We start from the raw sequence: 14,597 nt of genomic DNA, 5'->3' as shown, positions 1-14,597 counted from the left end.
ACTCTTGATTGCTTTTACTGCTTTGATTGCTGTCTGGAACTGTCCCACAATGCCGAGTGGGGGTGGCCAGTCTTTGAAACTCAGCAGTCCTGCCTGCACATATGCACCCATCTCCTTTAGCTCTGCTTTGACATACTAATTTCTTTTCCATTAATTTGTCTCTTCCATATTAATGGAGGAGGTGCAGGGTCTGGGATGGAGGTTGGGTGCAGAAGAGAGCTTGCAGTAAGGTGTTGCGATGCAAGAGAGGGTGTGGAGTTTGGGTGAAGGAGGAAGTTGTGACCTGGGTTAGGGGACTATGGTGCAGAGGTTTGAGTTGTGACCTTGAGCAAGAGGGGGTTGTGACCTGGGAAATGGGACTAGGATGCAGGAGTGGGTAGAGTTTGGGTTTGGGCTGTGACCTTGAGCAGGTGGGAGTTGTGACTTGGGGCAGGGAAGTGGCTGCAGGATCTGGGAGGAGAGCCTTCTCAAGTAGACCCCCTGCATATTCCACCCCTGCACTGGTTGTAGGGCCCATGTAGTTTTTGAATAGCTATCAGTCTTGGGATGGGGGAGGGTGCTTTCCAAGCTGCCTGTTAACAGGCAGCTCCCATTGGCTGAAACCAGCCAATGGGATTGTACTGAGGGCAGGAGCTGTTCATGAAGGTTCACAGCTGTTCATACAGAACCCGGCAGCAGCTTCTCTCAGCAACGTGCGGAGGAGGAGGAAGACAGGGAATCTGCCTGAGACTCCCCACTGCGTCGGTCCGCGGAGGCTATTTTGCCGAGGACTGCTCTAACGTCTGTGGAAAACCGTGTGAACACAAACTAGTGCTTTTTTATCAGCAGCTGCCCCCCAATTCAAAACTTTGCAACTGTAGACATAGTCTCAGACTTGTTTGTGTATAGATACTGAGGATTGCTTAGATAAGAGTAGTATCCTAACTTGCTTTGTTGAGAGTTTTAAGTTTTTTAGGAAAAAAGCTTCAGAACTTCTTGTTCTGTTCTGCTTAAGGCTACAATGGATAACAATATTGTAATTCTTTAGATATTATTTAATATCCTAAAGTTTGATAATCATGTTGTTTTTTCTGTTAGAACTCCACTGCATGCAGCAGCCTTTGCCGATCACGTGGAGTGCTTGCAGCTTCTTTTAAATCACAACGCACTGGTAAATGCTGCAGATAATTCAGGGAAAACACCACTTATGATGGCAGCTGAAAATGGACATGCAGGTGCTGTAGGTAGGTATCTACTTGCTTTTGTAAATTTGGAAAGAGAAGAAAGGCTAATGTACCCATCCAAGTGCTTTAATAGATTTTTTTTCCCCACTGGGGAATTCAGATTAAGACACTAAAACTAGATACCTAAATGTGTCCATCTATTTTATATAACTGGTAAAAGTAAGTTAGCTTAATATGTTAATAGTTTCACGTGTTTATGTACCCAGATTTCATATTAGTTGTTTTCACTTTGCAAATAGTTTCAATAATAGATGTACTCTGTCCATGTTTCTGTGAAGTGTTGTTTATCATGTGATTTTAAAAAATGCACTTGGTATTAATTACTTCATTTATCTTATTTCCCTGATAATACAAGGCAATAGAATTACTTTGTAGCAGGAAGATGAAGAGTAATCTTTTGTAATTAAATTATTAAAAGATGTGTCTTTTGAAGTGCAAAATATTGTTTTGAATGGGCAACAGTCAATTGGGTCTGGATTTGTTTATTTAAAAAAAAATCCTATAACAAAGATTCTCAGACTTTCTCCCCTGTCTTAACTGCTCAGTCCACATCCTAGATTGCTACATTCATGATCTCGCCCCAAAGATATAATGAGTCAGCAGAACTCACTTTATCTTCTCAAAACAGGATCCACAGTTGTTAACTCAAGGTGGAAACTATTTTGTGCCAAAACTGCCATTCTGATGCTGCAGATGTCAACTGTCAAATTAAAATGAATAAATTTGAACTGACAGTTTGGGGTTAAATATACATTTAAATAACAGTTTTCCATTTTCAACCAATTGTTAACGTTGTTTTTGATAGCTGATTAATAGCACAATCAGTTTAGTTTGTTCATTGATAATTTTTCCTCCACATTGGGATGGTTTATATAAAGTAAGGATTCATATGAATGTGCACATATTATGGACACTGGTGTTAATTTTCTCTTTTGCAGTTTGCATGTATATCCATCTGTATAATTTATCCCATGGTTTTTATTTCTCTATTTCAGATTTTTTGGTGAATAGTGCCAAGGCTGATCTGACTGTAAAGGATAAGGACTTGAATACACCCTTGCACTTGGCTAGCAGTAAAGTATGTTAAGGAACTTTGTAGACTACATGCACGTGCACACACAGACTCGCATGATATATACTATATGTGTAGGGTTACCAGATGCTTTCACAGAAAATCCCAAACATGGCAGGAAAAAAATGGATTGAGACAAAAAAAAGGGGGGGGGAGGGAGGGACCAGAGTTGTTGAGCCAGATACATCAGGGGAAGAATGTCCCCGTCAGCCTTCTGTTCAAGAAAAACAGAAAATACCAGACATTTCACATGTCCAGACAGGGGTAATGGATACCGAACTGTCCGGGCGAAAACTGGACACCTGGCAACCCTATATATGTGTGCATTGATGAGGTATTAAAAAAAAGGTCTTGGTAGTGTATTGACATTCATTTCTCAGGCCAATGAAATCCTGAGAGCAATGGAGCTGTGACATACACAAACTGGGTGGGAGGCGGATAGAAAGGAACTGTAGCAGAGTTAGTTTGCTCTTCAGCCTATCCAGCAAGGTTACAATAATATGAGAAGAAAGAGAATAGTCTTGCTGCACTATAGTATAATATAGATTTACATAAATCTCTTGGATTTCTGCGGAAAGGGACAGCTATTCAAGCTGATGCTAAAATCTTGTAAAAGGTGATGGGAGAAATCAGACCAAAGTTTTTCCCTGGGGCCTGTGTACACATTTTGAGTAATTTCAGTAGGCTTCACCTCCTCTCTTCCTTCTATATTTCTGATGCCATTGTGTGGTTTAGAAAGATGGAAATGCCCTCATTCCCTCAACAGATTTTTCTTTGTTGATTGTTGCCTTGAGTAGGTGAGAGTCTAGTAGTTATCATGTTTGTTTTGAGGCCTCTTTGCCATACTCTCCTGGACCCTCAATTTATCAAGATGTATCTGCTATATTTGTTAACCTCTCATATTTGCAGTTTAATAAGGTACATTTGGCACTGGACCTCCCTCAATGAGAATAGACCCTTGTACTCCAAAGCCCCAACAATGCAATTTGTTCTGCCTAGGCTGATCTCTACACTCATGCAGAAGAAATTGCAGAATTGTGGCCTAATTCTGCATTATTTAATAAAATCTTTTGGAAGTTTAATTATCCAAAGTACCCTTAGCATACAGGGGAAAATACTTCAACTATTTAAATAAAATAAATTCTCCTAAGGGTTTCTTTGTCAACTAACAATCTATAAGCAAGCGGGCATTTCAAGGTCAAAGAAGTGCCTATTACTAGTGGTAAATATTGCTTATCAAAAGATTACTACTATTTAATGAAGACGTGGATTAAAATATGGCTTAAAGTAGGATCTATGTCAGGGGTGGGGAACCTCTGGCTCCTGGGCTGCTTGCGCTTCATCAGGGTTAGCAACTGACGGGCTGCAAGATGGTTTGTTTACTGGGGTTATATCTACACTACGATTTTTTTGGGGAAAAGGTACACAAAATGTGCCCTGCAATTTGCGTACCTTTTTCCGATACTTTTGTCTAAAGAGGCTTTTCTGAAATTTGGCCCGTCTACACTAGACCAAATTTCGGAAACGCCTCCTGTTTCGGAAGAGCCCTTCTTCCTCGTGAGAGGAGGAAGACAGAGTTTCTTGAAGAGCATGTCTTCTCTTCCACAAAAAAAAGCGGACGAGTAGACATGTTCCCTGGACACAGCAGAGTTTTTCCGGGATACCTTTGGTATCCCACAGGCACGTTCAGCATTCCCAGCCAATGGGAGCTATGGGAAGCGGTGGCTTGGTTCCCTACCCGATATGTATAAGGCATGCAGTGGCTTAAAGGAAAAAAGTCACACTGGCATATTTGGATTACCTAAAATTCACCACTAATAATGGGAGGGATTGTAATCTGTCTCCTGGCCTTTGAAATTCATCATGTGCGCACCCTCTTATAAACTCAGAACCATGTTGGTAATTTTAAAACAATTTGAATTTGTATTTTTAATTTATTTTGCCTCAGTTTTACAACCCTCTTCAGATTAATATTTATTTTTCTTTTTTAATATTAGGGTCATGAAAAATGTGCCTTGTTAATACTTGATAAGATCCAAGAACAGAGCCTTATTAATGCAAAAAATAATGCATTGCAGACGTAAGTAAAGATGGATATAGTGTTACTATTTTTTCTCTTGTGCTTTTATGCATTGTTGTTTTACCAGTAAATGAAGATTTAGGATTTTAAATTAACATTACTTAGATTTTTCGTAAGTGTGTAGTTTTTTTAAAATGTAATTTTAAAATGTTTGATTGTGGTAGAATATCTGAAAACTGTTAGGCTGTGTCTACACTACAAAGAAAAGTTAGAAAAAGATACGCAAATCGCAAACTGCAATTTGTGTATCTTTTTCTGCTTTTCTCCCAAAAGAGGCTTTTCTGACATTTGGCCCATCTACACGGGGCCAAATGTCAGGGAAAAAACCTATTTCAGAACATCCCTTTTTCCTTGTAAAATGAGGTTTACAGAGATGCTGAAAAAAACGCGTCTGCTTTTCTGAATTTTTTTTTTTTTTTGGAAAAGCAGACGCGTTTATTGGACATGGCAGAGCTTTTCCGGAATAGCTCCGGTATCGTGGAAAAGCTCTGTAGTCTAGGCATACCCTCTGATTATTAGAGTATATTGAGGAGAGTGATAAGCTAGATTTAGTGCTATGGAGTGTGTAGTATATGACATTTCTGTGAAGATCAGAGGCTTTATTCTTTTTAAAAGAAATATAGGTTTTCCCAGGCATCCTTAGCTTATGTTGAATGTGACTTCCAATGTCTTTTTTAAGTGTTATCCCTTGTAGATTAAACATAAAAAGTTACAAGAGGCACAACTTTTTTTCCCTGCTGTGGTCTTTGGGCAAGTATTAGGGTCTGATTCACACAGTGGAAACATATGAGGCAGTGGATGAGTCTTAATTAGGTTGCAGTTTTGTTCACTTAAAATATCTGGAAGTACCTGGCCATAAATTGTACACTGCATGTCACCATCAGTTCCTTAATCATTTGCACATAATCCCTAACTTGTTTGGACTCCATCCCCTTCCCTAATATGAGGGCTAAAGTGGGGCTATAAAAGGAGGGAAATTGGCTCCCTACTGTGCCAGATGTAAGCGTACCAAGCCCTCCTTCTCCAACTCCAGTGAGGGTTGCTTTCCTTCATATCCTTTTCCCATCTATTTTATCCAATAAGTGTAACCATTCCAACCTGCACTAGACATCTGTCATGCATTTTATATTATAAAATGCAACATTATAACCTCATCTCCCCACCTTGCTTCATTCCACTGGGTTCCAAACCTACTGTGGCAAAAGCAAAGAAAAAAAATCCTGTCTTGACTAATCTAGTCATAAGGTAAAACTTGCTTCCTAGTTCCCAAGGCAAGTAGGACAACTAGTGTAATGCCCACAATGGGTCCAAAAATCTGGTCCTTTTTCAGATTTTGTGGATGAGAGGACAGGTGCTCTTAGGTCAATCTGATAAAAGAGGGCTAGCAAAATGTTTTTATTTTTCAAGTAAAGACCCTGTGGCTACGTCTACACTGGCCCCTTTTTCGGAAGGGGCATGCTAATTTTGAAAGTGGGAATAGGGAAATCCGCGGGGGATTTAAATATCCCCCGCGGATTTAAATAAACCTGTCCGCCGCTTTTTTTCCGGCTTGGGGAAAAGCCGGAAAAAAAGCGTCTAGACTGGCCCGATCCTCCGGAATAAAGCCCTACTTCGAAGTAGGAATAAGAGATCCTCCGGAATAGGGCTTTATTCCGGAGGATCGGGCCAGTCTAGACGCTTTTATTCCGGCTTTTCCCCAAGCCGGAAAAAAAGCGGCGGACATGTTTATTTAAATCCGCGGGAGATATTTAAATCCCCCGCGGATTTCCCTATTCCCACTTTCAAAATTAGCATGCCCCTTCCGAAAAAGGGGCCAGTGTAGATGTAGCCTGTCAGTGCACCATTTAATGTGCATGCACCCCACACACTGAAGTTACACAGGGCTATGTGGGCAAACTGGTTACTGTTACTCCTCGTGGAATGCGGTGTAACAATAGTTCGAATTAGAAAGCCTAATTTGAACTACCTACTCCGTGCCGTGTGTGGCCGCGGGCACGGAGTCCGCGCTAACGGGGATTTAAAAATGGCGGCGCCCGGCAAGATGCAAATGAAGCCCGGGATATTTAAATCCCGGGCTTCATTTGCAACTTCGATTGCCTACATTAACCACCCTAGTTCGAACTAGGGTGGTAGTGTAGACATACCCTAATAGTGCGGACCTTGACTACTTTCCAAATTCTTGCAGTGGCCCCCCCATCAAAAATTATTGCCTACCCCTGGTCTGCTGTGTCTCTTTTTGTATTCAGCAGTTAACTGTCTAGTTAATATACAGTTGTTGGAACAGTTGTTCCCTTTTTGCTTTTTCCTTTTCCTTAGGAAAAAAAAATGTCATTCATAGATAGAGATTTCAAATCTTTCCCCATTTAGGGGATCAACTGTTGTTATTTTGCTTCGGGATGCTGAGGTCCCTGAGATTTAAAAGGCATTTTGCCTGCAATGAGGCTGCCCTGATGAGTGACAGGCATTCCCAGTTCTTCTGCCATTTGGGAGATGCTCATATATGTGCAAGATCTATGCTTCCTTCAAGGGTAGAACCTGAAATAACTGGAGGATGAAATTTCAACTCCTAGCAATGAAACAAGCCTTCGGCAAGAGGACATCCCTGAGCATAGGCCTCATCAACGTCTTAGACACCAAAGGCCACTAGAGATGTAGGCAGTAACATGTCATTGTTTGCATTTAAGGCACCAAAGACCTCAACAAAGGTCTCTACACAGAAAGATCTCTCTCTAAATATAAAAAGTTTTCCCTATGGGACAAGAGAGTGACATCATCACGTCACTCTGCATCCCACAAGCTCCCCCCTCCCACAGCCTTCCTGCTCCAGACACTGTTCAGGGATGGCAAAGCTGCCTGGCAGCTCGGCCTGGGCAGATTCTGCCTCCTGAAAGGCGGTGGCCAGAGCTGAGCAGGCAGGACTCTTGGGAAGCAGAATCTGCCCAGGCTGGGCTGACAACCAGCTTTGCCAGTCCCGAACTCGCATAGATGGGTTCTCACATAGATGGTCACACTTGGATACCCTGGGAAACCAGGATACACAGACATCTATCTATTGGAGCACAGAGCAATCTAAGAAACATGCAAGGCATTCTTACCATTAATCCATTCTCACCACATTCTCATGATGTCTGACAACGTAACAACTGTATTCTATGGGAACAACCAGAGGGAAGTAAGACTCATTCCTCTGTGTATAAAAATTGTCAAGTTTACGGAACTGGTGTATCAAGAACAATATCACCATACCAGTGGAGAATTCCCTACCAGGGACGTTACAATGTTTATTTAGGTAAACATGTAACCACTGAAATTTTCATGTGGGGGTAGGTGGGGCACCTCTGATTCAGAGGCAGCAATGCAGTGGGGAGGGCAGGTGCTTTGGCTTAAAAGCTGGCTCCCTGTGTGCACCAGCTCCTGCCTGCCCCACCCGTGCTGCTGCCTTGGATGCAGAGACAGCAGAACAGAGGGCAGGAGCTGCATGTAACCATGAAGGTTAACCAATAAGCCCATACTCATCAATTAACCATGTACACGGTTACACTTTCACATCCCCATTCCCTAACCATACCTGCTCACTTCCCAGATTAACAGAGAGTGCAGCAAATACTGTTCCAGGAGAGCTCAGAGCCAGTTCTTTATGGGTGACAATATAGCAAATTGTAGAGACCCAGATCAGTAAGAGGTTCTCTGTCTGCCCACACTGTAACTTGTGTCTCGTGGTTTTTTTAATATTTGGGATTGGCAGTGATGCACATAATGATGCACCCAGGTATCTGAGGGTAGGTCAAGACCTGTCCTGTAGTTGGAGGGGTTGATTTGCTCCCACCGATAAGAGGGTAGATGTAGGAGGCTTTGTCCCTGGGGAAGAGGTGAAAACCCTACAGTCCATCTCCAGGTGGAGAGAAGGGATGTTTTGGTTACCAGTTGGGATGTATTGCAATGGTGCTTCAGCAATGACAGGCCTACCAACAGACTGTATAGTGATTCTGGAAGCCTGTCAGAATCTTCCTGAAGAACCCAAAGGAGATGAAGTGGAATAGTGAATTTTTAATACATTTGATCACAGCCAAACTGAAGATGAGGCAAAGAAAAAACGTTTTGCCTAGTCTGAGATCAGTTTCCCTGCCAAATATCAAAGGCCTGTCCTGCAGCAGCCAAGAAAGGAGTGAGAGCTTTTCAAATAAAGATTTTATAATGAAAAGTATTACGTATGCACTACATACAGAGTCACTGTCAGTTCATGTTCATACAGAAAGTGCATATGTGTGTGGTTGAGTGTGTACGTTAAATAAAAAAGTTATTTTATAGATGTGGAACTTAAATTTTACATTTAAAACGTGATGGTATTTAAAATCTATATAGTATACAAATTTGGGGATTCAGAAAAGCAAAATACTTCCTCTGCAACACTGAATGTGCTCTTCAGTGTTACTTAACTAGCTCTTTCAAATATATTTCACACCGTACATGAATTTAGGGTGTTATGTTTTATAGACCTCTCCATATTGCTGCACGAAATGGCCTGAAAATGGTGGTTGAGGAGTTGCTGTCCAAAGGGGCATGTGTACTAGCGGTAGATGAAAATGGTAAGCGAAATCATGCAATTTGACAGTCTTTAAAAGTGCGCCTAAAAGGTGATTTTTATAAGTGATCAAAGAAATAGACTTGCAGACTGGTTAATTAGACAACACTGATGCCTGTGCTCCTTTGTGAATAAGATGCTCAGTTGTATAAGTACCCAAACAAGGATACTGCTTCTATGTGTTTTATATCAAACCCCAGCGGACATCACAATAATCCCCTTAATGTTAATTTTGCATGTGCTGTCAGCTGCTAATCTGTCTTTAACCGCTGGATGCAATGGTAGTTGGAATTTTCTAAACATGCAAAAGACAACAGAAAATTCTAACACCTTCCTCTAGACCTAGGGATTATACATATCATCAGAGCATGTTTAATGGTTAGGAGAAAAACCATCATTAATTGTTTTGTTTGTATCCTAAAGCATTCTGAGATCAAAGTTGGCAATCAAATTTTATGACAAAATGTGGTATGCTATTAAATTATTACCACCTTGTGATAAGTGTGAATACAGTGGCATATTTAATTGGTGACTAAACGTGAAAATACGTTTGTTTCAAAACTCTTTGAAATTCTTTTTTACTAAACACAAAATATTTCTGATGGAAAATCAAAACTGTTTTTATGGTATTCTAAAGTTAACTTTAAAATCTTTTACTTCCTGAAATAAGCTGGTTTCTCTTACATCACTGATTCATTGGCATTTAAGTAGTAGATGTAACATTTCTGTGCCTCAGTTTCCCTATCTGTAAAGGGGAAATAATATTTTTACCTATCACTGTATGACACTTTGGGATCTAGGAATGAAAAACAATATAAAAGTTATTTGCTAAATGATACTATTCAGACTGCATGGATTAATTCCATTGAAGTCATCTGGATCTCAGTCATGGCCAGGATTTGGTCCAAAGTAAATGCATATGTAATGAGACTGTCTATTACAGTAAGACTAAAATATCATTACAGAGAAAACATGTGGAGCACTGTTGAATGAATTTTGCCTGACTCAAAATGTAGCACCGATTATGATGATAAAATGTATTACCTGCTTTTTACAGATATTGTAATTAATAGCTCTTGCATATTTCACCAAATTAAGCTATAAGCTCTAAAAGATTTTTTTGTGTGTGCTACAGTCCCATTTATATAGCATGTAATCTTTTACATCTCCTCCAACTGATCTGAGAGAGTCAGACGGATTCTAAAATGGCTATTGCCATTTGTATTTGTATTAGTTATAAAGAGTGCGGGGTTAGACTGAAATCTGGTTCATTTACTTCTTTCTATCCCAATGCCTGGCAACTGACTATAGCTGAATGCAAAGACGTACTGCTTTTTCTTGATGCCACTGCTTTGCCACTCCATTGATTTGCTGGTAGAATGTTCTGAAGGGCAGTCCTAAGTGGATATTTTCCCCAGGATTCAACCATTTCCATGGCTTGCAAAACTTCCGTCAAACTGAAAAGTGAGAACCTTAAGGTCATTGCTGAATCTGAGTCTTCTAAAAAGTACTGTTACTACAGTTTCAGGCTGGCCCTGTTTTTCTCTATTTACTACAGTAATCTTCAGAAACTGCACTTTGCTTAAAGCTCTAAACATCCTTTATGTTAAAAAAAATCCAGTGAATTGAAAGAGAATTATACCCAGGCTTTCTGTGCATAGTAGGGAGACAGGAGCAAAGCCGCAGAGGCGGGGGACCCCGCCGCCTGTGCGGCTTTGCTCGGGTCTCCCTGCTGTGCTGGGGAGTCCCCCCCAGCACACCAGGGAGACCTGGAGCAGCTTTTCTCGCCCCGGAGGACGTGGTGGCGGGACCGCTGTGCTCTGGGCGGTCCCGCCGCCTGCGAGCTCCGAGGCGAGAAAAGCCCCGTTCGTAAGTGCGGATCTGACGTAAGTCGGATCCGTGTAAGTCGGGGACTGCCTGTAACTGGAGTTTCACTTAATGTTTATCAAAAGTCATACCTAGAGCTTGGTGAATACTGCAAACATTTTTTTTTCAAATCATCTTTCAAACGTAAAAGTGAATTTGCCTAAGCCGTGTTCTGCAACTGTAGGAGCTATGAAGTTTTATCAGTTTTAACCTTCTAGACTCTAGTGAAGGGATGGGCAATAATTTTTAATGGGGGCCACTCCAAGATTTTGATAAATGGTCAAGAGCTGCACTTCTATGGAGGGGGCACGGGGTCTGGGACAGCGGTTAGGTGCAGAAGGGAGCTTAGGGTAGCGGGAGAGGATGTGGAGTCTGAAAAGGAGTTTGGATTAAGTAGGGGGTTGTGATCTGGGGCAGGGGGGCTTGGGGTGCAGGATCCAAGAAGGGGTATGGGTGCAGGAGAGGATTCTGGCCTGGGAGAGGGGTGTAAGGAGGGATTGCAGAGTCTGGGAGGGAATTGGGCATGAAGAGGGGGTACAGAGTTGGTTTGGCTGGCAACCTGGGACAGATGGTTGATGGGGTGCCAGAGGCAGACTCTGGTTGGGTGGCATTTACCTAGGTGGCTCCCAGCCAGTAGCTCTGCAGGAACTGAGGCAGGCTCTCCCTTTATTTGCTGCAGTCCCAGGCTGGTCAAAACAGCTAGCTGCTCCTTGTGGCTCTGCTCCAGCAGGTGAGGGAAAGAGGAGTCTTCATATACTGCCCCTACCCCCAGCAAAATTTCTCAGCTCCTATTGGCTGAAACTGGCGCCTTCTCCCTCCCTCCCCAGCATCCAGAGCAGAGAGCAGCCAGCAGTTTAAACAGTGTGAGCTGCTCTGTGGGGTAAGGGACCCTGTGAGACAGCCCCGGGCTGGATCTGGCAGGTTGGCAGGCCAGATCTTGCCCATGGGCCGCATCTTGCCCACCTCTGCTCCTGGGCTAGGTCTACACTGCAGAGTTTTTGCACAAAAATGGCTGTTTTTGTGCAAAAAGTTGCAGATCGTCCACACTACAAGAGTATTCTTGCACAAGAAAAAGTACAGTAAATCATAAGAACACAGGGCTTTTTGTGCAAAAGTTATTTCTCTTTCTACAAGGAATGAGCCTTTTGCGCAAGAGCTCTTGTGCAAAAAGGCATGTGTGGATGGGCAACAGGGGTTTCTTGCGTAAGAAACTCCTATGGCTAAAATGGCCATCAGAGCTTTCTTGCGCAAAAGAGCGTCCACACTGCTGTGGATGCTCTTGCACTAAAGCACATCTCTTGCGCAAAAACACATGGCAGTGTGGACGCGGTCTTGCACAAGAACTTTTTGCACAAGAAGTTCTTGCATAAGAAGCCTGCAGTGTAGCCGTAGCCCTAGTGTTTATAAGTGGTATGTTCTGTGTGAGAGTGTATATCTCTTGAAATGGCCAGTGAATGGATTCTGAAACTGGTTTGTCAGATATTGGGATAGAAAGAAGTAAAGGAACCAGATTTCAGTCTAACCCCACACACTTTATAACTAATACAAGTTAAATTACTTTTGTGCAGATATAAAGAGTGAAGATTAAATTTAAACTCTTCACCCAGGAAGTACATCTGACAGCAGTGAGATGATGAATGATGTCTAGGACTAGGCTTTGCTGCCTTGAAAAGAAAAGATTCAGATTTTTGTTAATCCTTTGCCTCTCACTGAAGGGATTTCAAGCCATCCTCCAAATTCTAAAAATGTCACACTTATCCAATTATAGAACAAAACTAATACCATGTGATCATATCTAATCGACACAGTTAAAATTCCTTATCTCTACTCCAAAATACTTGTAATGGACTGTTTATTGTCCTTAGAAATTATAAAATAACAGCAACAACCACCAAACCAAAGCACAAAATTGTATCTGAGTAACTCAATGAATAAATCTAAGTAAGTCAGACCATAAGCAGATCATAATACCAAAAGAAAAAGAAGTTAAAATAATGTATTATTATTATTTATTTATTATTTATGTGACCAAGTAACCGGTTAACTGGTATCTGTGAGCAGCCCCCCCCACCTGCAGCTCGTCGCAGGCAGAGGGCTGCTGCAGCCCAGTGAGGCTTGGGAGCCGAACCCATGTGCAGGGGGCCAGAAGCGGGAGCTGGCCTCCCTGTGTGCAGGGTTACTGGCTACTGTTCCCCCCTCATCCACATGTAGGGGGGCCAGCAGCAGCTACCAGGAGCCCTGCAGGGAAAGAGGAGAAGCAGAAATGGGAGGTTGGCAGCAGGATCCTGGTTAAACCTAAGGTTTAATGACCAGATAACTGATTAACCAGGATTTTACATCCCTAATTATTACTAATCATTATTAGCTCCAAATTATTTTCTTGGCTGTAGTTGTATATGAAACCTGCTGAGGGTCCATCTTCACTGCAGAATTAATGTGGGTAGTTGTACTCAAAGGTAAGAACAGTGGTTGGGTGAACTCAGGCGTGCATGGCCACACTGCAAAGCCATACCCGAGTAAGTCCACTAGGCTGCATCCTCAGTGGTGGGGTACTTACTGTGTGTGGGTTGCTAGTGGTGGAATCATACCCCATGGTTCTCAGTAGTACAGCAAGCTTAGTTACGCTGATTCCCAGTAAACTGTAGGAAAACTTGTTTGCCCTTCTGGGCAGACATGGAGAATTGTGAGGAGGCACTGGACTTGAGTGACTTAACCAGCATCCTCACTACAGAGATTAATAACCCACTTGGCAGCAAAACTCAGTCTTTTAAAGCTTTTTGTGTATAGATGGATACCTACAACACCCAAATAAGAGTTCAAGTTAACTCTGCAATGAAAATTGGGTGATTGCTACTGTTTAGGGGATTCCCAGTTTTTCATTTCACCAAGCCCTTGTTACATTTAGTGATTTAAAAATATATATATATATTGCATGCTTCCTGAATGTAACCATTCTTCTCTGAACAGGAAGGCATGTTTTGGATAATGTAATTCCTAGATACATTACTCTCTGAAATACTCAATTGATCAATATGGGTACGTCTACACTTGCTCCCTAGTTCGAGCTAGGGATGCAAATGTAGGCGACTGAAATTGCTAATGAAATGAGGATTTAAATATCCCGCACTTCATTAGCATAATCTCACCCGCGTGTTATTCCGCTCGCTATTCTGCTCGCCAGCTGATTCGAACCAGGAAGTACGCTCCAGGACACGTTAGTTCGAATCAAACTCCTTGGTTCAAACTAACGTTATATGAGGAGTATTCGGTTGGCTACATCTGCATCCCTAGCTCGATCTAGGGAGCAAGTGTAGACGTACTCTATTATTCATTATGGCAAAACTTAACATTTTTATCTAATGCACATTTGTCTTCAGGTGAAGGTCATTGTTCTCAGAATGTGATTTGTTCATATGCACTGAAAATCAACTTCAGTTCATAGTGCCATATGCTTATTTATGTTGTTGTTTTGCAGTCATCATCTTGTCTGTGTTGTGGAACTGTGTTTACCAAATGTTTTATTTCATTTTGTAAAGGCTGTATGCTGCCTGACTTTTAAAACAGTGCTTTTTGTGGTCACATTAGCTTAAACGCTCCATAAATTGTGTATTTTCCCAGCATGCCTTTTTAAAAATTAGTAACACAGTCTCTTGCCTGGCATGATTGTATCTAAACATACATCTCCTTATTGTGAAGTCTTCTAGAGATGTATTTGAGGAATGCTCATTCCCCTTCTCAGTACCCCTAGTACTAACCATTGCCTTGTCTGCATTT

At 41.9% G+C, this 14,597-nt stretch overlaps 1 protein-coding gene and 1 long non-coding RNA gene across 10 annotated transcripts in view; one reads left to right on the top strand and one right to left on the bottom strand.

Moving 5' to 3' along the window:
• The window catches only part of LOC112544926 (uncharacterized), a 49,362-nt gene that overhangs the window by 24,664 nt on the left and 10,101 nt on the right, over positions 1-14,597 (bottom strand). The window lies entirely within an intron of this gene.
• The window catches only part of ANKRD44 (ankyrin repeat domain 44), a 218,636-nt gene that overhangs the window by 198,380 nt on the left and 5,659 nt on the right, over positions 1-14,597 (top strand). For all 9 annotated transcript variants that reach the window (XM_006117913.5, XM_075934240.2, XM_006117912.5 and 6 more), the window contains 4 exons: positions 1,078-1,223; positions 2,219-2,301; positions 4,293-4,375; positions 8,870-8,961. In XM_006117913.5, coding sequence (XP_006117975.1) covers positions 1,078-1,223; positions 2,219-2,301; positions 4,293-4,375; positions 8,870-8,961 — 404 coding nt within the window. The remainder of the gene's footprint in view (positions 1-1,077; positions 1,224-2,218; positions 2,302-4,292; positions 4,376-8,869; positions 8,962-14,597) is intronic.

This window comes from Pelodiscus sinensis, chromosome 7 (genome assembly GCF_052426305.1).
Source record: "Pelodiscus sinensis isolate ZL-2025 chromosome 7, ASM5242630v1, whole genome shotgun sequence".
NCBI classification, from domain to species: Eukaryota; Metazoa; Chordata; order Testudines; family Trionychidae; genus Pelodiscus; species Pelodiscus sinensis.
The sequence above is the reverse complement of the archived record's forward strand: the minus strand, read 5'-3'. Positions and strand labels throughout refer to the sequence as shown.